Source organism: Microtus oregoni, unplaced genomic scaffold, assembly GCF_018167655.1.
Source record: "Microtus oregoni isolate MIOR12 unplaced genomic scaffold, Mior012 000032F_ref0000030, whole genome shotgun sequence".
Lineage (NCBI taxonomy): Eukaryota > Metazoa > Chordata > Mammalia > Rodentia > Cricetidae > Microtus > Microtus oregoni.
This window is the reverse complement of record NW_024543091.1, coordinates 17,716,933-17,742,571: the sequence shown is the minus strand read 5'-3', so window position 1 is coordinate 17,742,571 and position 25,639 is coordinate 17,716,933. Positions and strand designations below refer to the sequence as shown.

Genomic DNA, 25,639 nt, shown 5'->3' with positions numbered 1-25,639 from the left:
TGACGTCTTTCTTCTTGCTGGTCAAGTCATGTTGCTCAGGGTTTAGTTGGTAACTAGGGAGTTACCAAAAGAGGTTAAGGAGTCGGTTACTTTAAATTTAGACACTTTGCGTATGACTATGTAGATGAAGAATTCTAGAGAGACTAAAAATCAAAGCCTTCCTGTTCTCTCCTCCATGGCAAATGTGATTCCGTTCTCATTGGATAGAGTGCCCCCATCTGGGGATGAGCAGGCTCATCTGGATTTGGCTTTTAGCAAAGAAACAGATGCATCAGGGAATGGGAGTCAGTTTCTCAGGAAAGCTTAATCAGGTTGAGATGGAAACACTACAAGGGCTTAATGTTCTGTCCCCATTGTCAGAACTACCCGCATCTTCACAGAAAACCACATGAGAAGCTGAGCCTGGCTTCCTTATTCTTCAGAGACTTCCTGCATACTCGACTAGCTCAGCTTTCTCCGAATTCATTCTAGGACATTCTGATCTACTGTTTTTACCCCTTCTCCACCAAAATTGCGCACAAAATAATCAAAGTTTCAGGTGACCGATTGTACTTAGTTTTAACTATACATTGCAATCTGTGTTGTTCAAGGTGTGTCTGGGCGTATCTGTCTGATATGTGACTCTATGTATTTAATGAGTTTTTACAGATATGTCTTTAAGATTATTTTTAAAAAGCTGCTAAGCTTAGGGGAAACCTCAGTGAGGGAGATATTTTTAAGAAGTGGCTTCATGGATTGAGGCTATAGGCCCATCGCAGACTGCGTACCTGGCATATGTACCTGTGTTTGCTTCCCAGCACCACACACACACACACACACACACACACACACACACCATCATAACAGGTGAAATGTAAGTCTTCAAGGACAAGGGCACAGGAAAATGCAGGTTTTTGTTTCTTTGTACTCAATGAGGGGTGGGTCTTTTAAGTCAATTAAATAAATTAATACTGAACCTCGGGATGTCTGAGGACTACACGAACATGCGCTCTGTTTACCAAGTGGGCGCCATGGCATCTATGATGTTCCCAAATGACTGGGCTAGCCCTGTTTAAATAGTGTGGCTCAATGACTTTGCTGTGACTTTTCCATCTGAAGGGCCTTTTTCTTTCAGGCGGAAACTATCAGAGCAGTGCCCAAACCCATCAGCCCTCAAGAAAGGAAGGGCTTGAAACATAACATGTGTCTAGTTCACAGGTACAAATTATAGCACCATGTACTTTGATTCTTTGTGGTGAGCCTGTTGTGGGCAGTGAGGGCATGGCGTCCCGGTCCTTGCCAACAGTGATATGCCAAGCTTCCCAAAGCTTCCTGTTTATATAGGTTTTTCATCTTCAAAGACGGTTGAAGGCATTCATTTACAGACACAGCCTGGGAGGTAAGATGTATTCCCTTTTTATAGGTGGAGGAAGTATATATAGGTGTAAGTGACTTACCTGGGGCCACCCAGGGAGTCAGGTGTCGAGGACAGGTTGGCAGGGCTGGCACCACCTCTTCTTGGCTGGATCAGGTTCTGAAGTTCTTTCTCCCTAGTGTCATTTGTCATTGAGAGCTGCAGACCACTAGTAACGGATCCACAATATCTAATAAACCAGAACAGAAAAGAGATACCACCTGTGTTATTTGTGTGTCCGTCTCTCTGTCTGCCTGCCTGTATGCGTGTATATGAAGCTCCAGGATATTTAAACATGAAGGAGATTTCATGTGCCCCTCCCGAGGCTTTCCTTCCCCATCTGTAGAATGGGAATGCTAACAGTTGTCTCCTTCGGGGGTGCTGTGCACATGGAAGTCAAAACAAGCTAATGAGGTCAAAAACTTTCAGAGCCGCACAGAGCTCTGTAACTCTCGGTTGTTATTCTTGCTGCCGGAAAATGACGATGGGGCTGCTTATGGACTGGGTATTGAGGGGTAGGACTTTCCTAATTAAGGGTCTAATTGTTTTGGTGATGTGTGGCAATGATTTCAGTACTGTCGCGAAAGAATCCAAAATCAAGGGAAGAAAAGCCTATCTTCTGGGGGGAAAGCGAGCATTCTGAGTAGCGTATATTTAGGAGACACAATGGCAAAACAAGTTGATTATGAGGTTTTCTGAGAGTGCAGCTGGACCGTGACACATGCCAGGGGCCAGGGAACAGAGCCGCACTGTATTCCAAGTCACAGGTCCAGGATGGGTCGGTCCTCCCAAGGCAGGAGGGATAAAGTGGTCGCCACTGGGCTCCTGGCCTTCCCCTGTAGTACACTCTGGCTAAGCTCTTGCTAAGTTGGAACACTGTGGATGAGGACGCCACCCAAAGGGCTGATTTGAACAATAAAAATGAGCTCATCTGAGCAGACCAATCAGAAGAGGCCTCCTCAGCAGGACTCAGGTCCAACTGGACCGTGGACCTCTCCTTTCTCAGTTGTCCTCCCCAGGCAAGGCAACCTGCACAACCACTTTTGGAGATCCTGAAACCAGAGGGACGAAGACTGCAGAAAGCTAAAGCTTCCAAAGGCATTGCAGGCAACAAGGTGAAGACTCAGAGGCTATGGGCCAGGCAGCCTGGACACACAGGCCCAGCTGCTGTGGACTGCCATGTGGGAGGAGGCTGCAGGAGCCTCTAACACCCCAGCAGCTTTCAACTGGGGATAAAATAAAGTGAATAAGCCATAAAGGGCTTGGCCATTTGACTGAAAATAAAATCAAACGCCTTAGGGTTTTTCTTTTTAATCTTTATTGGTTTTTCTGCTTAGAGAAGTAATACATGCTGGTTGTAAAAAAAAAATCCAAATATTAGAGAAATATGTAACAGAGCAAGGAAAATGTCCTCCACGTGCTCGACCTTCCAGGAAGAAAAACCACCTCGACAGATTTGTGCAAATCAGAGTTCCTTTTCCAAGCAGATCTTTGCCAACTTTTTTCTTAGGCAACACCAGCAAAATTGATTGGCATACACATGTGTGACAGATACAGTCTCATAGCTGTCCCCGTGGTTTGGCCCCTAACTACTTTCCTGGCAAGCCAAAAGTCACCCCAAACACATAGTCCAATTCCAGACAGTATGGGAGCTAAGGGGATGACCCAGCTCTCACATGCATGAGACCCTGAGTTCCGTCACCAGCACAAGGTAAAAAAAAAAAAAAAAACCACGTTTGACAGCAAGATGGAGACTGGAGAAGCCTGGGCTTAAGGTCTAGCCGTATTGTTAAGGTCCAGGTTCAGCAAAAACCCTGATCTCAAAACAATGAGGTAGAGAGCCACGCAGGAAGACACCCAACATGACCCTGTAGCCTCCACATGCACATGCGTACCTGTGTGCGTGTGTCCACACAAACACAAAGTGTGGTGAGCAAATAAACTACAGTGAGAAATGATTGGCATGAGCCAGGTCAGTATGTGGCGCTCATTTCTTTGTTCAGAGGACCAATAGAAAAAAAACCACCAACATCCCACGACTGCTGCAGCTAAGTGCCGGTGTGGGGGTGCTGCTGTGGCAGGCAGCACCAACTGCCCCTCCCCATCCTCGGAAAATAAGCAGCTTTTCTCTATCCCCACTTCGCAAGGAGCTTAGACGCCAGAGGAAAGAATTTCATTCCACTATACGGCAGGACTCTTATCGACAATAATAACAGCCAGTAGTTATCAAACGTGAAGTCTGAGAGCCAAGCAGTGTGTGCCTGAAGAGGACACATGTGTAAATGACCACGTGGACACAGCTCAGAGAGGCTGCCGTTCATACGCTATACCAGTGAATCTTCAGCTAGGAAGCTGAGACCGGAGGGGTTAACTAATTTGCCTAGGCTTAAGAATTGGTAAATCCGAAGTCAGTCACCGGAAGGCCAAATATTCTACCTGGAATTCTGCAAAATGGAGACGGTAGCCCAAATTGTGAATGATATTTTCAGCTGTGGGCTAGGCAGATAATTCTCAGGAAGTGCTGCTGACATGGTTCCTATAGCAGGTGAGCTTAGCCAGATCACCGAGAAGGTGTCACCTGGTCTTCCATTGATTGTGTACCAAGTTCAGACAGTTTATCTTGGTGGGGCGGTATGATGAGAAATTGTATTACTTTGTGTGTCTGGGCACAAATGTTGCATGACACACAGATGATGGTCAGAGGACAACTTGCAGGAGTCAGTTTTCTCTTTTTACCATGTGGCTCCTAGGGGCTGAACTGAAGTCATCATATTTGGTGTCAAAGGACTTGATCTCTGAGCCACCTCGCAGGCTCCAGAGTCATGTTTGCTGTTAAGCAGTCTTTTCACCCATAGGAGGAACTGATAATGGCTACTTCTCCTATAGATTGGAAATTAAAAGCAAACTATGTGTATATATATATATTTATGTATATATAAAATACATTTATACATGCATGTGTATATTATATATACATATTATTATATGTGTATTATATGCATGTGTATTATACATGCATATGTATTATGTGTGTATTATATATGCATGTGTGTGCATTATATATACGTATATTTTTCATGCTAAGTGACCACCACAGTGCTAACTGACCCACCCAGCTCAAGGATCATGTGATCAGTTGGCTTCCTACTGTCACTTGTCAGCTCTAGAAATCCGCCTCTGCAAGTGTGGGGAGCCTGCCTGAATTACTCAGAGGGCACAAGAGCAAATTATTCAGGCAATAGGGCTGGGGGAAAAGTGCATTTCAGTGAGATGTTTTCATAGCAAGATTATTCATTGGGAGGCTCATCTGGAACCACACAGCCACGTCTGGCTCCCAGTAGACTACTGCTTGATGTCGCTGGCTGGGGGAAATTCATATGTGCTCCAGGTCTGTCTGTGGACTTGTGATTGTCAACCGTGGTGGTGTCTGACAGCGACGATGCTTTGGGATGCTGTTCATGTGTGGAGTAGATGAAGGAGCTAAGACACATCCTTTGTGTGGGAAGAGTATCATTTGGAGAAGAGGGTGCTTCCATGAAAAAGCTGGAGGGATTCTTATCCTTCCTGTTGACGTAAAAACTTAAGTTGGTGAGAGTCAGCCGCCATCCTTTTGAAATAGCTGGGTGGCACCGGCTATGATTTTCTTCTCCTTGATTCCTTTGAGCCTGTCAATTGAGAGTAAACCGGGCTGGGGCTTCCACATGCTGGGGCGATTGAATGGGGACATGGGTAAATGCCTTGTTCCCAGTTGCAAATGTTTGCTGTGGGAATGTCAACACATGTGATCGGATGACATTCAGAGGCTGTGCGGTAGGAGCGGGTGTATTTTCATCACTCCCAAAGAGCACTCGGGGCTGAAATTATCTTCTGAGATAAGACGGCCATGCAGGGGGACACTAGCTGAGCAGTTTAATCTGACCAAACAAAATAGCTGAACCTTGCTCTGCAGAGACCCATCCAGTCCCCACTTGTGAAGTTCCTGGAGAAGCTTGTTCTAATTCTGGTTCTGTAGCCCACATTGCCCACTGGGGCTAAGCACATCATGATGGAACAAAGGTCTAGCGGAACGGCCCCATCTTGGAAAGAAAAGTGAGTCTACGTGAGCCCATTCATTCTTAGCTTTGTGGCCTCTGTGTAAACTTGTGCAATCAACTTGGGTTTGGATTGCCTTGAGAGCTGAAAGACCTGAACTTATGCAAGACTGAAGACCAAGGGTGCCAAAGCCTGACGCAGCAATACCAGCCGCCTGAGTCTGTGCTGCCATTAGTCGGCTGCCCATCCCCAGCCAGGCCACGAGCCGTTCCTAGGTGATGGTGTTAAGGCAGAAATGATACTTCTAGGCACTCTTATCATGAGCATACCCCCAGACCTCCCTGTATGTAAATTAATGCATTGCTGTAGCCCGTTATAAGCATTCTGGGTACTCTCGGAAGTCCCCCTTTTAGTTTTAATCCTGGTCCACCCCAAAGCACAGCAGCAGCTGTTATGTCCCTACTTGATCAGGTAGGGTTACATAGTTTCCCTAGAGAGCCTGCCCAGGGCCCTCAGATTCTCATACAGAGCCAACAGACAGACTGAAGATAGTTTTCTTGTTTTGCTTCTGCGTGAGTGCACATGTGTGCACGTGTACGCGAAGGTCAGAAGTCCGTGGCATGTGTCTTTCTTAACCACTTTCTACCTTATTTCTATATGGAGGCATGGCCTTTCATGGAACCCAGTACTATTTCAGCCGGTCTTGATGGCCGGCTTGCTCTGGGGACTCTCCTGTCTCTGCCTCCTAAGCACTGGCATTACAGCCTGGCTGCCATGCCCCCCCAAGCGTGTAGGTGGGTGCTGGAGATCTGAACTCCAGTCCTCTGCTTGCTTGCAAGGTAGATGGTCCACCCGCTGAACCCCCGTGTCCTGAAGATGATTCTCCAAAGGCCCAGACTGAAATATGAGTGAGGGTGCTCGCTTTGCCTCAAGCGGTTCTGGTGCTGATTGACCCTGGGGTGGCAGGTGGGGGTAACAAGGTCTGCTCGTGTCATTTCAGCGATAGTTTGAAGTGGAGCAGGGGCAGAAGGCGGCTCCTGGTTGGGTGTCTTTATTTCACAGATAAATTCTGTTTAATGGGTGGGTGACCTGAGTAGTATCACGTAATTATTCTCTTCCTCCCAGGTCAGGGTAGAAGCAGCCAGTTCTCCTGGTAGACTAGCTCATGCGTGTGGGAAACCCCATCTTGGAATTGCGGGCGGACAGCACCTTTTCCATGCCTTTCTCTCTGAAAAGCACTAAGCATAAACTCTGCCTTCCCCTTGACTTCAGTGAGGATTTTGAAAGGAACACTCAATACGGGGCCTTCTGCTATCTCTCTTGAGAATGTCAAATAAGGCAAGGTTGGAAACGGGGTTTTTATTAGTACGGCTCTAAACATCCTAAGTTGCAGAAGCACCATTATGAGGCAGCAGGCCTCCAGATGATTTTGACCAGTCGCTAAATGTGGTCAGGAGAGATGCCTCAGTGGTTAGGAGTGCTTGCTGCTCTTTCAAAAGTGCCTGAGGTGGTGGGTTCCTAGCGCCTGTGACAACTCCCCCTCTAGGGAGCCTGATGCCCTCTTCTGGCCTCTGTAGGCACAGCTGCAAATCTTGGATGAACAAGCCTGGGGTGCGGTGCTGAAACAAATACATAGGGAAAGGGCCCTCTTTCTAGAATAGCTGAAGCCTCCAACATATGTGTGTTCATCTTCTTGGAAGGGGGTGGCAGACGGCATAGTTTACGATGGGTTTTAATCCAGGAACCTCATGGATTTGGATATGGCATTCCATCTGATTGCAAAGTCAGTGGTTACAGAAAATATCCCTGGATATGACATTTCAGTAGAAGAAAGTAGGCCGTGTGTGTGTGTGTGTGTGTGTTGCATACATCATGCAGCAGAGTTACTGGATGGGACCATTGCTCTGTGGAAGGCACAAAGCTACCGAGTCAAATACCTGCAGAAATGAAATTGACTAGGGCACTTGCTATTCTGCCTGCATGTATGACTTGGCAGAGACTGCTGTGGTGATATCCAGTGGTGAAAACTGTGGGGTGTAAAGGTTTCATAATGGAACATTCTAGGTCATCATCATCATTGCGGATCAGCCTTTGTCTCCATGATTCCACATACAAATCCTATTTAAGAGATCTTGAGTTAAATATGGAATTTTTTTTTGCTCATGTATTCTATTCTATATATTTCGGTTCTCAATTCTGCTTTTTCTGACTCGACTGGAAATACAGTGTGTTTATTTCGAGATGAATAGATGCCTAACCAGGACTTAGAACTTTGGTGTCATTTCTTAATCATTTGGCTTCTCAGAGGCAAGCAGCTTTAAATAATCAATTGCATAAGAATACATGCATGCTGTGCCAAAAAAAAAAATCAATTTCCATCATAAAAAAATTCAGAAGCAACTTCTCCTGTTTGGCAAAATTCATCATTATTAAATTCAGGCAGGATATTAACTTTATGGCTGAAAGGTTGGGCTGTACAAAGATGAACTAATTTGGAACACATGGCAACTACATTAATTCTCTTAAAGGATGAATGGAGAGCCCTTCCTATCATACGTAACTTATTAATATTTTGAATTGAATCATTTTCCTAAGTAGACCTGACTTTTTGGGGATGTATTTTTCTCTACAAGTCAAGAGCCACATGCTCAGCCAAGACAGATTTATGACCTTTTAAAAATAATGATGGAAAATGAGATGGGGCGGGAGGGGACACAGTTTAGTATCTGCTTTGCTCTGAGACCTAAACTGCGAACTCTCCGGTTCTGGAAGCCTTTGAAATGCTGATTCCAGTCTTCTTGTGGGCTCTTAAACACCTTCTCAAATGACCCATTTTAATAACCCGAAAGCTATTATATAACGAGCAGCCATAATTTAGTCCAGGGCTCTAGGGGGACCCTCACAGTTCAGCAATGAATAGTTAATGCAGGATAATGTTTAGTAGGTTATTAGTTTTCGCTATACAAATGCTGATCGGGGAACGCTTTTATAAGGTGTTTAAAAGAAAATGTAATTAACTGGTTGCATGCTTCTGTTGCAGCTCAAATTGAAATTATTCCATGCAAGATCTGTGGAGACAAATCGTCAGGAATCCATTATGGTGTCATTACATGTGAAGGGTGCAAGGTAAGCTGTTTTAATTGTTGTTGTTGTTTCTATTCGTGTTATGGGGCATCTTGGCCATTTCTATTTTTTGCTTCCAGTCTGCCTAAAAATTCAACTCCCTGAGCTTCCGAGTGATGATGACAGGGTGGGGTCAGTACCGCCATGTCCAGTTATAATTACTGCAGTTACACCTCCTTCAACCTGTCAGGACAGAGAGCAAGGGAGCAGAGCCCATCGCACTGATGAGCTCCCTCTGGGGCTGGGGGGATGGCTCCGTTGGTCATAGCCTTATATGTGCAGGAAGGAGGACCTGAATTCAAATCCCTGCTGCCTCTGGGAGAAATCCAAGAATGGCCACTCGGACCTGTTTCCCCAGCTTTCTGGGGCAGAGATCCCAGAAGCTGACTGGCCAGCTAGCCTAGCTCAACAGTGATGTCCAGGTTCAATGTGAGACCCTGTCTCAAGGGAATAAGGCAGGGGCTACAGAAGAGGGCACTGACATCCTGTTCTGGCCTTCGTTGGTGCAGGTTTATGCACAGAGACACAAGAGACCTCTGGTTGCCCTGTCACTGAGTTTAGGAGGAAATTATTTCCATTAAGTTTCACATGGATGTGACTGAGTCTTTCTGTTGGTATCCAGGTCTTAGTACACCTGGCCAAATTATTTGCCCACATTGTTTGGGACATGTCTGAACCTTTGATCAACTCAGCTTCATCCATGGAGTAGCCATGACACTTGCCCTGCCTACCTGTTAGGATTATTCCAAGAATAAGAGGTGCTTTTAAATAAAAACCTGATATTATTGCTACAGTGACCATTTGTATGAGGTGACCATGGGGCCAGGGACACAGAACAGGCTTACTATAAGAATGGAAGATGGGGTGCTTAGTCACCCCAGGACCACGCCCCCAAATGTATTCAAATTTCCACTGATTGAGATTGAAATTCTTCTTTGTGATTGGGAAGAGTTTGGAGACAGGGTTAAAGCAGCACAAATGAGTAGGAGAAACGTTATCTGATGCAAATGGCCTAGGAGACAGCTATAGCCAGACCCAATTAGCCCTTAGGCTTTTTAAGATTGAAGGGTTAAAAAAAAATCTGTTTTTCTTTCCTTGGTTTGTATTCATTTAGTGCAAACAAGAATGCATTCTGTCATAAGGTAGAAAATCACCTGCAGCCGTACGTAATGGCTGTGGGATTTGGGGGAGACTAGCCTCATAATTTTTAAATTTCTTCCTCTCATTGTTAATCATAATATTATTTGCTGATTTACATATATAGACCGCAGGTTAGTGAAGATGGATTTTTTTTTTAGAATTAGTACATGGTCTTATTTGGGAAGTGGCGTGCAGGTGTCTTGGCATGCATGTGGGGGTCAGAGGACGACTTGCAGCCGTCTGCTCTTTCAACTATGTGGGTCCTAGAAATTCAGGTCATCACTATTGGTGGCAAGTCCCTCTACCCACCATGCCACCTCCCTGGTCCAAAGTATGGGACTCTTGCACCTCACCAAATCCCTTTGTCCTTTAAAAAGTCACCCACCTTTGAGAAGTAGGGAACTTGTTACTGGAGGGGAATTTTGAATTATTCATCTGTGTGGTAAAGGCCTCATGGGTTTATTAAAAAAATTTCCTTAATCTGGCCTCTCTGAAGTAAATTCTTGTAAAAATAAAATACTTGGGACTGGAGAAAAGGCTTAGTGGGTAGCACCACTTGCTTTGCAAGTATGATTACCTAGCATCTATGTTAAAAAAAAAAAAAAGATGCATGTGGCTGTGTACTGCAACCCTAGCATTGGTGGGGTAGAAGCAGGCAGATCCTGAGAGCTCATTGACCAGCCACTCTTCCTGAGACAGTGAGCCTCAAGTTCAGTGTAGGGTCTCTGTTTCAGGCAATAAGAGAAACAGAGGAAGACCCCCCCCCAAAGTCCTCCTCTGGCCTCTGCATGTCACACACACACACACACACACACACACACACACACACACACGAAAGATGAAATGCTAACCTTGCTATGCAAACAACCTGTGACCACTGCCAACTTCAGTCTCTGTGTCCCCAAAGCTATGACCTTGGTAGAGGCACCGGGGCCACTCCCATCCCTACCGTATCTCTCATCCCTACAGCACCTCCAAGCCCTACAGTGTTTGCTCTGTCCTGGTCCTCCGTAGATCTGACTTTCATTTATGGCATATCACCCAGGTGTTTAGACCACCTAGGTCTTTCCATTCTGCCCAAGAAGCTCAACACTGTCTCTGAGTTTGTCCACTGTGCCCCTGTGGTTCTATGTGTTGAAATATCTGGAAATATGAAATTCAGGGGTGGGGTAGGGGTGACTTGTGTGCTATGCCTTAGCAGTTTGAAAGACTCACTAACAACCAATTAGTCAGTGAAGCTGAATTGACGGAGTGCCCGGGCATTTACACATGCACACACATTTAAAGGGCCAGTGTTTATTCTGGAGAAGATAAATACAACCAGTAAGGCAAACAGTTAAGATCCTATGGTTGTCTAAAATCCCTTCCAAATCCTGTTCATGTGATACCTCCATGCTGAAATGGCTTTCGGCCATTGGTTCTGGTCCTCTACTCCACAATGATGGCCACCCAACCACTGACATGTGACTTATCTGCGCTGGGCAGTACACTTTGGAGGCATACAGTAACGGTTCTACATTATAATTTCTGACTGTAGCAGTGCAATGTACTCTAGTTACAGTGAAGTCAAGGGACTTCTGCCATTGTCATCCATTACCAGATGTTAACCAGGTGGAGGTGATCCCACTGTGACCAATCATAAATAACTTTCTTTCTGGCAGTATAATTAGACATATGAGGGAAAACCACATTACATAGCAAATAGGTATGTAATGAGGAGGGGGCCAGTGTATAATATACACACATATAAATCCTAACTTGTATACATTTACATCATAATGTATTCACCAAATCTGATTCATTTATCTGTAATGACGTATAGCTAAGATGGTGTCCTATGTGAAACCTCCTCTCCCAGCCAGCAAAAGGGAATTCACAATCATCTCCTCATGCCCGCATTCTCCTGAAATGTCCATAGGAAGGTTTTTAAAGAAATGAGAGTGCGTAACAGGTACTCTTCTCCTCTCTGAGGTAATTGTCAAAGTATGTGGACGTTAGTGTGTGCCTGGCTGGAAAGAAACTTGATGAATGTTCCCTTTAGGCCCAAATACTTCTTCTTCCTGAGTTCTATTTGCTGTTGTTACTAGACTGTAAAAAGTCACTATGACCCCTGAGCTGGTTCTGTCTAGTTTTTAACATTAATGTTTTCATACTCAATATTTTCATTTCTAATGCTTTTAAATGCCTCGTCCTGGATTAGAACTCAGTCTTTTACAGTGAAAGTTAGATCTGGGAAAGGAAGGTGTTATTTGCCCTTCAGCCATCAAAGTTTTCCATTCTGTCATGTATAGATGATGAGGTGGATGGAGTACTTCCAGTTCTGTCTTCAGCACCCCAAAAACAAGTGACCTGCTAACCGGGTCTCAGTAGCTACTGCCCCTCCTCAGCTCACAAACATTCTGGGTTTCTAGGCAGCGTGGTAGGTAGAATCCTCCCTGCCCTAGTGCCAGGTTTCTGAAAGGTTCTCCTGGGGATGCTGAGTGCCTTTCCTGGGATTGGATCTGAGGATGTTGGAGCTCAGGTACTAGCATGGGACACGTGAGGTGAGATCAGCTTCAAGTCAGAGCTCATTGGCACATACGGTTCCATGAGGAGGCGGGCCATCATCTATGGAAGAAAGTTACCCTGGGAAGTGTTGCCTGGGCAACTAAGTGATACAAATGAGACTGCTTGTTCTCATCTAAAGAACCTGAGTCTCAAGCCAGGAAGTGGTGGCGCATGCCTTTAATTGCAGCACACAGGAGGCAGAGGCAGGCTGAGTTCGATCCACCTTTCTTGGTGTCTTCCTCTCCCTAACTTCAATCTGTGGATGATCTTTCTTTACCCCGAGTAAAACTGACAGTCCTGCTTCTCCACTTTCCACCCACACGCATCCTCACCCCTCTGAACATTCCCGAAAGAAAGCTCCCAGGATAAACAAAATTGTGACATAGGGCATCTTTTTACATAGAGGACTTGGCTCTTCCCAGCCCCAGAAATAAAGCAAAAAGCAGACATGGTACCCACTTGCAAAGTCTCCTGAATTTCCAGTTCTTAGCTGAATTTCAAAATGCAATGCTTTGGGCAGGCATAGGAGCACTCACGATAACTCAAGAGTCATGAATAAATCCTGGTTGTCAAAAAGCAAATGTGTAGCCATTCCAAAGCGTCTGCCATTAGAATTCCGCAAGGCAGCTGTCAGCTGTTTTCTTGTAATTAAACAGCCAATGAGCAGCTAATTAAGACATATGTGTACACAGAAGTGGAAGTGGGTATGTTAATGAACTGTAGGAATCAATTCATTACGTGAAAATTGTCAAAAGACCAAACATCAGATCAGTATTGCAGCCTGTGCTTCATGGAGAAGCAGCCCCCAAGTAGAAGGGGATGCCCCCACCCCAAGACTCCTAAGTATCTGCCCACCAGACCAGTGTTCAGTATCCAGCCAGCCCACATGCTTGGGCCAAACCATTAATAACCCTGATATTTCAAAGATTTTTGTGAGGTAGATCTAGCAGACTGGTTTCCCCGCCCACATAGAAATGCAGGCTTCAGTTGAGACCCTGTATCCGCCTTGCTTTCATCATCATCGGTACCTTTCCCTGCAGATCTGAGACGCAGGGAGGAGCCTTACTTTTTTTAATCTACCCCCATATTTCTGTGACCTGAGGCTGGGGAGATGTCTCCATCAGTGAAGTGCTTGCTGTACAAGTTTGATCCCCAGTACACACAGCTGTACTCCTAGGAGAGGCAGATGGGAGAATCCCTGAGGCTAACCTAGCCTAACTGGTGAGCCCTGGGGCCCAGTGACAAACCCCTGCCTCAGAGAGAGGGAGGGAAGAAGAGAGGAGAGACACCGCACCTGAAGATTGATACCCAAGGTTCACCTTTGGCACACCCATCACAAAAACAAGCCTGTGACCTTTGGAATAAGATGAACCCAGAATCAGGAATCCAAACCCTGCACCTCCTGTCATCTGCTTGCTGTGAGGTCTTGCATGTAGCTCAGTCTCTCTGAAATTTAAACTTGTCCATAAAACTGATATGCAAATTGCTACTTTACATCCAGTTGAGGAAGTGCCCTGCACAGTACCTAGAAGCATGCTCAGAAGATGACTGTTACTGGGCCCCCCTCCCCACTCCCATCCTGTCATGCATTCAAGTATCTGAGTTAGCTATTTTGAACAAAGAAGGCAGTCGAGACAGAAATAACACAACTAGAAAGTCAGAGCAGAAATATGCCTGGGATGGGCGGCTCAGAGAAGGTCCCAGAGAAAGTGAAAAAAAAAAAAAGTGTCCAGGCAATGGCAGGGACACAGGTCATTGGGGAACTAGAACACAGTTGTTTAGCTTGGTCTATGTGTGGCTTTGAGAAGAGGATTGAGTCTGGGAGAGAGATGCCTGGATGGGTGGCCATGACTAGTTATCCTGAGGGTGAAGAACTGGGGGGCTGATAGGCAGGGAGGACCCCGAGACTATCCTCAGGTATGGATGGAGGAATAAGACAGGAAACAAGAAAGTGTAGAGTTTCAGCGTGAATTTGGGTTGATAACTTCATCACCATATACGACTGAGAAAGTGAGAAAACAGACACGTCTTGGAACTTCACATCTTTGCCAGTGAAGATGTGAGCAACTTCTGAATCATTTAATAACTTTCAAAGTCTGGACGAATACTTCCTCTTTTCTGTGCTATCCCCAGTTCCATGGCCACAGTTCTGACACACTCTCGTGTTCAGTCTACACTGAGGTCACTTTCTGTAAGACCTTTTCAGTTCAGACAGCCACCAGAAGTAGTAGCAGTCAGCCAAGCTCACCAGTTTAATGCTGTAAATGCTCCACCAAGAGGCCATTGCAAGCCACCCAGTGCACAGCCTAGCTGGAGAGTCGGGAAGAAATAACCAGTACTTCAGAAACTCCAACTGTTGCCACCCTTCCAATATGCTCACAGCAGACATGCTAATAATTGTTTCTTAGTGATGGTTAGGTTTAATAACTGGATTGAGTGAATTTCCTGACATATAGCATTTAGCTCTTGAATCCGGGTATGAGCCTTCTGAACACCATGGCCCCAGGAAGTATATAGGAAAGACTCCCACCCAATGGTCAAGTTCAGTATACATAACCATATTGTTTTCTGAAAAGTGTCAGGGAATAGATACACCCAAAGAATAAGCAAGCAAGTATCATCAGTAAAACTCAAAAATGCACTTTAAATACAAGGCGACATGGGCTGGAGAGACAGCTCAACAGATTAGAGCACTTACTGCTCTCAAAGAATCAGATACAGTTCCCAGCACCTGTGCCGAGTGGCTCAGAACTCCCTGTAAACTCCAGTTTTAGGGGATCCAATGTCCTCTTCTGGCCTCCAATATATTGCGTTCAAGTGTACAATCCACACCAGGAACATACATATACATAATTTCTTTGGTTTTTTTTTGAAATTATAATATACATCATTTCCCAGTCCCTTTCCTCACTCCAGACCACACCCATATATCCTTCCTTATTCTTTCAAATTCATGGCCTCTTTTTTCACTGTTCACACTCACACACACACACACACACACATTTCTAAAATAAAGCCCCTGCTCAGTCTGTATCATGTTACTTTTATGTATGTGTTCCATTTGGTTTGGGATAACCAATTGTGCTCATCCCTGGGGAAGACTATTTCTCAGGCTCTCAGCGTTCTTTGGTTGCCTGTAATCCTTTGTGTAGAGCTGGGGCCTCTTGGGCTCTCTACTGTCCGGGTTAGCGTGTCTTATTGCTATCGTCCTTCAGCCCATGTTTGGGTAGCCATGTTGGTAGGACTAACTTTATGGGTATAACTATTTCATATTGCTCAAACTCGTGAGTTTATGTGAATTGTATCTCTAAAGGTAAAGGATCTATGATGCTCTGTCAAAACCCTCATGGCTGATTCCATCATTCCACCTCTTGAGAGCTATAGTGCCTGATAATCTTTCAACTTCCTTCCTGCATGGAAGGCCTATTGGTTTTATTTTGAAGGGCTGCATGGCAGCATGTAGCCACTAGGTGGTGGTAGTGTGTCACAATCCAGTGTTGTGGGATAGTTGTATGCTGTGTGAAGATGTATTGTTGTGATTGGTTTAATAAAGAGCTGAACAACCAATAGATAGGCAGGAGGTATAGGCGGGACTTCTGGGCAGAGACAGAGGAAGATAGAGGTGAGTCTAGGTGCCCAAAAGATGTGAGGAGAGAGGAGACGCAGAGGAAGCAGGATGGGCAGTATGCAACAGAACACAGATGAATAGAAATGGGTTCGTTTAAATTATAAGAGCTAGTCAAAAACAAGCTTTCATAATTAATAAGTCTCCGTGTCTCTACTTGTGAACTGGTCACCCAAAGGAATACCCAACTCTAACCCAAACATCTCCTACATTTAACTCAAGCCCATGACATCGAGAATGGAACTTCTCTGTGCTGACATAGTTCTTGGTACTAGTTAGATTGCACGATGATGTCATTTCTTTCTTGCCAAGCCAGTACTCATACTGGCTTTGTCACAGGCTGCTCAGCCTTAGGAACTCATATCTCAGAGGGACCTCCTCAAGGACGTCTCCAAGCAGACAGTCCTGCTTCTCACTCAGAAGCATGCGGCTTCTGCGTTAAGAAGTGAGGAAAGTACTAAACTTTCTACTGTTTCCTTCTCACTTCTCTCCTCTACCCTGTGTATTCTAAAGCTTTACTTATTTTACCAGTATAACTTCCTAAACATTGTAACTGCTTAGAAATCCCCCCCCACCCCGCCCAAGGAATACTGAAGTGGCTTGCCAAAGGAGACAAGGGCTGAGGAGCTAGCTCAGTGAAGCGTTTGTCATGTGAACATGAGGCCCCGAGTTCCATCCCATGTTAGAAGCCAGATGTGGTTGTATGCATGCATTTGTAACCCCCGTGGAAACAGGCAGATACCAGCCCAGCCTAATCATGAGTTCTAGGTTCCAGTGAGAGACTCAAAAAACAAACAAAAATCTAAGGTGGACAGGACCTGATGAGCAAAATACGCATAGGCAGCACCCCCAGGAGAAGGGAAGGACTGTCTTTCTGAAGATGCAGAGTTCAGTTTGGCCGAATCAGGGCCGCCTCCTCAGTCTCTCTCTAGAAAGCTGCCCAGGACCCTTCCCCTAGGGAAGAGGATATTTCTTCTTGAGGATGGGACTCTGTTGTCTTCCTCCAAGAGAACGGCCTCTTCCTGGTCCTCAGCTCTGTTCTCTCCTAGCTGCTGAGCAGACATGTGCTTTTCGGGCTCACCTGAAGAGTCAATGTGAGGTGCAGGGGTGTGTCTGCCGCCTTGCTCTCCCCAACCCTTCCCACCTGCCATGTCGGAGCAGACAGCTTGGAAGCCAGTCGTGAGCTTCAGGATTGGTGTCACTCCTCCAACCTGAGATGCATAAAATGCTGCATCAATTGTCCTTGCGGTGCGTGGCCCGGTTTCCTCAGATGTCCTTAATGAGACTCCGAGACCCCGCCCAGAGTTCCATTGCTGTTCACCCCATGAATGAGCCCAAGTGACTGCAGCGTGGCTGAGCAGTAAGAAGAACCAAAGGAGACCTGCTGCTTCTGGGCAGAAAGGGAGGGAGGGAGAGGATGGATTTCAGAGGCGGATTTCTCATGTGACACCTACCCCACCCACCTCAGCTACAGCTGTAGATCGTGATTTGATAAGATGCCTGGGCAGTGGCTACCTGGGCCAGCTGAAGGAACAAAGCTAAAGGAAAATATTAACTTCAGAGTCGATCGGTCCCTGTTACTTTATTGGTGCATGCCTTGGCTTTGGACACTCATGTAATGATGAGCCTCTATGAGAATGGGGGGGGGCTCTATTAAAATGGGGGCCCCTATGAGAACTGGGGGCTGGAGAGATGGCTCAGCAACTAAGAGAATCGGGGAGGAGGGTCTGTTGGTAAATTGTGGAAGCAGGAAAACAAAAGGGACGAGGGTGTTCTGAAAAGAAGCCTGGAAAAATCCCTGACCTGACTTCCTGTCATGCTGGAGGTGGGATTTTGAGTGAGTCACCCCATCCTGAGAGGCGTTAGTACCTTTACTTTTCACACAAGTAAATAAACTAGAAATCTCTTTAAAAATCCCTGTAAAAGAAACAGAGGGGGGTGTGGACAGTGGCTGATTCTCAGCTCAGAGACTGAAATGAGCACCCATGCAGGTGACCTCTTGGTATGTTTTAAAATATATTTTCTTGGCTTTTCCAGGAAATTCTAAGAACTTTTTCTCACTCCTTTTTTACCAAGGACACACACACATGGGGATTTAAATATTGTGACAAGGGACTGCTTTCCAAAAGGCACTGACCTTGCCTCAAGGTAGACAGAAAGAGCTGAACGCACACACGTCTGACACACGAGTTGGTCCACCTAGACCCCAGTCATCACCCAGGCGGCAGAAGAGGCAGCGGCAGTGGATCCGAGGGCCCTGCATCCCTGTCTGCTTGTAGAGAAGTCATCAGAAAGCAAAAGCAGCAATTGTTGTCATCTGGGGGCATGATTTTCCTTCATTTCTATTACGTCAAATACGTGATGCTCTCTTATTGCCCTGGGCTTAGTTTTTTTTCACCAGTTTCATCGCCTTTTTATATTAACACTTTTTCTAAAACACAACTTTCAGTGGTCACCCAACTCCATTGAGTGAGTGTGTACTAGAACCCGTCAGTCATGTTGGGCATCTAGTGCTCGCGAGAGCATCCTTCTGGATGAATCTTTGTACCCTTTCTCTAGTATTCCTTTAACGTTTATCCCTTAAAAGATTCCCAACTTACAGGACAAGCACATTGTTTCTGTCCTAAACAATTCGAATACAGTATCCAAATTGGCCCCTGGAAAAATCTGCTGACTGAAGTATATCATCAATATTCTGACATTACCTGGTCCATTCTTTCTTTGCTGTCTGCCCCTCCAATGTTCCCTTGGTTGGAGTCATAAGTCTGCTTTGTAAGATTTATTATGTATACAATATTCTGCCTACATGTATCCCTGCAGGCCTGAAGAAGGTATCAGGTCTCATTATAGAAGGTTGTGAGCCACCAAGTGGTTGTCGGGAATTGAACTCAGGTCCTCTGGAAGAGCAACAAGTGCTCTTATCTCTGAGCCATCTCTCCAGCCCAGAATCATCTGTCTTTATCATTAAGGAAAACTCTGAAGATGGCCATTCTTTCTCTTTGTGGCTCTGCTTCACATAAACAATTTTCTCTTGGCTATTTTTTATTTGACCCAGCTTACAGTGCCATTGAAAGAAAAAATATATGTGTGTATGTATTATGTATGTATATCTATATATGTGTATGTGTGTATATATACATATATGTGCATATACATACATCCCTAGTGCCTCTGTCATGTATTTGGAAGTTAAGAAATATGCTTCTAAGTAGCACCCGTGTTGCATAAGAAATCTATGGCAGATTAGAACACATTTTCAAGTAAGTGGCAGTGGAGATGCTGCACCTGTGGTAAGCCTGTGGTCGCTGCTAAAAGACACTACCAACAAGCTTTCGCATTTCAATCCCAATACTGAAAAATCAGAAAGTTAATAAACACACAGGCGAAACCAGCATCCTTGAGGTCAGTAGCTCCCCCGTGTCTTTGTGCACCTTCTCATTTCCAGCACAGCCCTCAAGACAAATGATTGCCGGACCCGTCAAACCCTAAAGGCCATGATTCTAAACACTGCTGATTCTCAACCATGAGGGTGGGGAATTCCCGGTGCAACTGATTTTTAACCAGTCCAACAGGCTCAGACTTAGGGAGTGAGAGATGCCTAAATGGCCAGAGACTTGCGTGGCAGAGAGAAAACACCAACACTACAGTGCACCCTGGCACACCCAGACTGCAGTGAGCTGAGCACAACCATGTTCTCCTTAACGTTGGGTGGCCTGGAGAAATGTTTATTTTACCAAAAAGCGTTCCGGGGGCTGGGAAGATAGATGACCTCATGGGTTAGAGCATGCGCTGCACAAGCATCAGAGCCTAAGCTTGAATCCTAACACTCACACAAAAAGCCAGGCACAGCCATGGGCACCTGTCACTCCAGCACTGTGGGGACAGAGAAGGGAGGATCTCCGGGGCTTGTGACATGGCAGTCTATTTCCGGGTACAGTGGGACCCTGCTTCAACGAATAAGGTAGAGTGAGAGCAGAACGCCCGATGCCCTCCCCTGACCTGTGCATGCGCACACACGTGTGTACACCTCCACACATGCTCAAAATAAAGGCATTTTAGAGATACAGGTTAAAGACAAATCCTTTGGTGTCATTTCAGCAAGAACGCTGCTTTGTTTGATCGGCCGGATCATGTGTCTTACACAGTCAACTGGGCGGAAGTTAAAGGAAGTTTTGCATGTGTAAGGGATAGAGGATTAGGCTCTGGGGATTAATTTTACTCAAGGAAAAAGAAGTGACTTTAATTTCATTAATGGTCTCCTGGATGATTCTGCCCCGAGCTTATCCCTCCATTAAATATTAATTTAGTGGTGCTCAGTGCTTAGTCCATGGCCTTTGGTATCACCGCTGGAACGGACACTAACCTGTTCCGTATTTATAACTGAATCACAGGGCTTTTTCAGGAGAAGTCAGCAGAGCAATGCCACCTACTCCTGCCCTCGTCAGAAGAACTGTCTGATCGATCGAACCAGCAGAAACCGCTGCCAGCACTGTCGACTGCAGAAATGCCTTGCCGTGGGGATGTCTCGAGATGGTGAGCCTCTCGTGACTGGAGTGGGACAAATGCATGGGGCTGGGCAAGCACTCCTGAAACACAGGCACTGCTCCTTCAGGGGAAACCCTCTCCATCCTCTGCCATCCTCTATCCGTGATCTCCGGGAGTCAGCTGACTGGCTGGTGGGGGTAGACAGAGAAGTGTCTTATAGCCAGAAAACCCTCAGATTGCCAACATTTCAGAAACTGCAGGTATGCGTTCTCTGAGGGCTTTCGTAAACATGCCTCCTGCAGGAAACCCAAGCCAGGACAAATTAAGTAGACGTAATGCTGGTAAGTCTACTGACATTTGGCAGGAGATAGCCCTTAGGGTAACTGGGTCATCTGGATCACCTACCAGAGTCAAACGTTTACACCTTCTAAACATGAACATAGTACAAAGTATGGCTTAGAGATAAATGCCCTTCTATGTTAAGAGAAGGAAGGCATAAGGACTAGAAATGGGCCCCTGTCCAATCACAGAGCATCTCAAGATCCTCCCTGAAACTGATCTTAAGTGCACGAGATAACAAGACAGTTTCGCATGGAACCAGGCCAGGAATGCAGCAGGTCCACTTTAAGGATGTCTCCGAGCACACTAGCTGACTGTCTGCAGAGATCTCCTTGGATGGAGTGGCAGCCTGCCCTTGCCTCCATCTGATGTTCTTAGGACCTGGCGGAGCCGCCCAGGCCCCAGTTCACTTTCACTTCCTACCCTGCAAGTCTCTCTGCCCTCCTAGAGAGGTCCAGCTTTTGCCATTAGCAGACAGGCATCTCAGAACCCATAGCAAGTTCGTCTTCCAACAGCATTAAGCTGACAGCTAGGTGCGGCTCTTATCAGCCTGCAGTTAAAACCAGAAGCTATAAATGCTAGTCCTTCCCCACAGCTGGATGCGACTGTCATTGTATTAAGGCAAAAGCATAATTACACCCATGGGGTGTTCTACAATGTTCTTTGTCCCTCCCCAAATTCAGTACCTTCAGGATGGCTTCTCACATGTGTATGTACATGTATGTACAGGCTGTTGTGGGGAAGAAAATACATTCAGCGCTTCACAAATGAAATGCCCGTTTGGCGTCCAGCCCTGTCTGAGCTGTGGAAGCTCCGAGGTGGCTGCTATTCTAGCTTGTTCCTCTGTATAAAGCGCAGGACCTCCTCCCCGGTGAGAAGAGTCCTCCGCTGGTCAGTGGTGTGGTCTCTCAGCTTCCAATTTCATCTCCCCTGCCTTCTGCCTCTCCTGTCACTCTGACAATGGTGGAATAAATGAGTTTGTCCCCCAGTCAGGAATCAGTTTAACGATGATCAGTTAGGAAAGCGGAGTCCCTCCAGCAGGGGCTACCTCTGTATACTGCCCAGGCAGGGAGATAAAAGGAACCTCTGTGGGAGAATTCCAACCAGGAAAGCGGTTTCCTACCATCTAGATGAGTGAACTGGGAAGCTGCCCCAACCCTGCCATCTTTCCATGCGAGGACCCATCCTGAGAAGTACGACAGACACAGCCCCTTCCCAGGGGATCTTCCAAGGCTTGCCACACCCCACTTCTTGTTTACCTGAGGCTAAATGATTGCAGAGCAAAGTATCACTTACTGATGGATCCAATTCAGACCCAGGGGTGTGTGCCTTAGCTACCTAGGAGGCAGAGAGAATGACCCCTTGCACCTGGGAGTTCAAGGCCAGCCTGAGTGACACAGTGAAATGACCCGTCTCCAAATAGAAAAGAAAGACAAGTCCACAACTGCCAGGGGGCCTCGTAAGTCAGGCAGATTCCTACATACTGTTCTGGAAACTATAGGCAGCCTCTCTGTAAAGTCCCAGATCCAGCTGCTCAACCAGGAAGAACTTCATTCTTGTGTAAAGATGAGAACATTCTTGTGTGAAAGATGAGGCTTCTGCCTCAGCATACCCCATGAGTCTTTGCATCTCTGCCTCTCTGTCCAAAGACTGCAAAGTAAGGGTCGGGTCTAAGCCAGGCCATTTGATAGAGAATGAACAAAGCCATTAAACTACTATTCCTCAGAGCCAGGCTTGTATGCCTGGAATCCCAACACTCAGGAGGCTGAGGCAGGATGATCAGCAGTTCAAGGGCAATCTGGGCTACATAGTGAGACCCTGTGCCAAAAAGAGGGAGGGAGGGAGAAACAAAACAAAACATTATATCCTCAGTGAGTCTAAGGGTGTAAGACTGCAGGGAAATAAAAGGAAGGTTGCCTGGGATGTATGTTGGGGGCACATGAAGAAGCCTGTTCTTGCTTGTGGGTGGCCTGATTTTGTGCTAACCTGCTCTGAGGTCTTCTGGAAAGCTCAAAGCTTGGGAAAGGATAACACTAACTGGTTCAAAGAGCACTTTGCTTTCTCTTCCAGCTGTCAAGTTTGGCCGGATGTCCAAGAAGCAGAGAGACAGCTTATATGCCGAGGTGCAAAAGCACCGAATGCAGCAGCAACAGCGAGACCACCAGCAGCAGCCTGGGGAAGCTGAGCCTCTGACACCCACCTACAACATCTCGGCCAATGGGCTGACGGAACTGCACGATGACCTCAGCACCTACATGGACGGGCACACCCCGGAGGGCAGCAAGGCCGACTCTGCCGTCAGCAGCTTCTACCTGGATATCCAGCCCTCCCCCGACCAGTCGGGACTGGACATCAATGGGATCAAACCAGAACCCATATGTGACTACACACCAGCATCTGGCTTCTTCCCCTACTGCTCCTTTACCAACGGAGAGACTTCCCCAACCGTATCCATGGCAGAACTAGGTAACAGCCGGTGTGCATGCTGCTGCTGGTTTGCTCTGGGTATGCCCTGTGAAGTTAAGAGCGGTATAAGGGACTGTCCTCTGATGGGTGGGATTTCCTCTCCATCTGTGCTGCCCATTCAGATGCCAGCCTTGTTGTTGGACTGTTCCTATGGTGTTTGCAGTACATGCATTGCTCAGGAACTAGACAGATGTATATAAGCAGCCTGGATCCCACATAAACACAGAGGAAGGCCACCCAGACTGATTATTCTCTTAGACTCCAGGTATTGCTTTATGCCTAAGGCCACACACATACACAAAGTCCACTAACCAAACCTGAACCATAGATATATTCTTGTGATTTTTTAAAAGTTTTTAAATTGGTTGCTAAAATTTTTATATTTTTATTTATTTTTTTTTATTTTTTATTTTTTAAATTTATTTATTTATTAAGGATTTCTGCCTCGTCCCCACAACCGCTTCCCATTTCCCTCCCCCTCCCCCGATCAAGTCCCCCCCCCCTCATCTGCTCGAAGAGCAATCAGGGTTCCCTGACCTGTGGGAAGCCCAAGGACTGCCCACCTCTATCCAGGTCTCGTAAGGTGAGCATTCAAACTGCCTAGGCTCCCACAAAGCCAGTACGTGCAGTAGGATCAAAAACCCACTGCAATTGTTCTTGAATTCTCAGTATTCCTCATTGTCTGCTATGTTCAGCTAGTCCGGATTTATCCCATGCTTTTTCAGACCTAGGCCAGCTGGCCTTGTAACAACTGTGTATCACGAGGGACGGTGTGACACCGCAACACATGTACCCATGGTGCAGCAGTCAACTAGGGGAACTCAGTTATCTGTCACTCTGGACACTTAGCATAAAGCAAGCATTCAGAACCCCCTTCCAGCTTTTTCAAAGGGAAGTCCACATCACCATTATCCGAGCCACCCTACTATGGAGCGGCACACCCCAGTTCACTCCTCTTGCGATTCTAACTGTCCTGTGTGCCTGTTGGACAGTCTCCATCCCAGATCTCTATCTCCTAACCTTGAACATTTATAATAAAAATCAGTTTATCGGCTCCTTTTTGGGAGATTTTTTTTTTAATTACCATGGAGATATTTGTGAACGCCAGTAACCAACCAGTACCAGTTGAATGATGACCCATCTGATGGGCCCCTCAGGTAGCCAAGCTTGGCTGCACTGGCATGAATTGTGAATGCCTGACGTGACTTACCTCTGAACTTGCCAAAATGTTTTGAAGATGGCCATTGGTAACAAAACTGATCACGTTTCATATAGGTCTCACTTCGCCAAAATAACAAACAAACCCCTCCTTCCTTATCGCTTGCCTCTTGGGCGATAATGACTTGGAAAGACTGGTGGCACAGACAACGGAGGCTTCCCTCCCTGTGTGTTATGCTAACACCTTCTGCTATATTTAATCGTTTTTTTTTAATACAGTGCTATTATTAGAAAAAGTTTGATAAGAGCCTTTACAGTTTTCGAATGATCTGCCGTTCCCCATGCTTCTGCACACGGGGTCGTTACAATCCTTTGGGGTATTTCAATTAGCAGCTGTGGAGACCAGTGAGCTCCGATAAGGACCTGGGGTGGTAAAGAGCCCGCCGGTCTGACTTGAGCACAGAAACCCTCGGTTCGCAGCCATAAAGGCCATGTTCTGTAGCTGCTGCCTCCACCTCTGCACCCCATAAAACATCCCTTTTAAGTGAAAATTTATATTTCCAGGCAAAAATCTCCAAATAGAACAACGTGAGTGTTCTTTCCAGTTTTTTACACAAGCATCTCTCTATGGATCTAAATTTAAACCCTTGGGAGCTGGGGCCTTTTTGAGCCTGCTCTTTAACCACTGCGCGGCACTAACAGTGCACCACCGCTCTTTTGATTAGCACAGAAACCTCTGAACTAGAAGGCATGCTGAGCAGAGGTAGGTTTGATTTTTTTTTTTAATTTTTTTTCCCCAAACTAGAACAAAAACTTTTTTTTTTTTGGTCATGGAATCTTGGTTGGCTGAAGCAAAACTGTAATGAAAATTAAATTTTCCAAACTGAATAAGGATTTGATTGAAAGCTGACAAGTTCCCACGCAAAGTGACCCGACTCGCCCCAGGCCTGCTGCCGCTTCGCCGTAGGGACAGTGAACCTGCCTGTTCGCCTGCCAGATATTCAATGCTGAAACAGATTCAAAGCACTGAGTCAAAGCATTATCCGTGCACATGGTATTTTGGCTAAATGTGCACAAATACTTGAATGGGGCTAAAAATGGCTGAGCTGGTGCCCTTAAGTCTCCGGACAGACCTACACTGGTCCCCTCCCAGTGGGCCTGGGAGTCAGGGCTATAGCATTTTCCAGGATGAATCGACTCAAATGGAACCAAACTCAAAACCAAGTTAGAATTCTTCTGAGAAGATTGTCTGTCCCATTCATAGGCCAAGGTAGTCTGAGGGAGCTGAACATGGCATAAAAGTGCCAAAGACTGGCTGAACCCTCTTCAAA

General features: G+C 46.1%; 1 protein-coding gene and 1 long non-coding RNA gene across 2 annotated transcripts in view; one reads left to right on the top strand and one right to left on the bottom strand.

Moving 5' to 3' along the window:
- The window catches only part of Rora (RAR related orphan receptor A), a 93,340-nt gene that overhangs the window by 51,171 nt on the left and 16,530 nt on the right, over positions 1–25,639 (top strand). The window contains exons 2-4 of the mRNA XM_041679495.1: positions 8,466–8,551; positions 20,252–20,393; positions 22,755–23,150. Coding sequence (XP_041535429.1) covers positions 8,466–8,551; positions 20,252–20,393; positions 22,755–23,150 — 624 coding nt within the window. The remainder of the gene's footprint in view (positions 1–8,465; positions 8,552–20,251; positions 20,394–22,754; positions 23,151–25,639) is intronic.
- Positions 1,511–25,639, bottom strand: part of LOC121466035 — a 63,514-nt gene continuing 39,385 nt past the window's right edge. The window contains exon 3 of the long non-coding RNA XR_005976712.1: positions 1,511–1,583. This is a non-coding gene — a long non-coding RNA (uncharacterized LOC121466035). The remainder of the gene's footprint in view (positions 1,584–25,639) is intronic.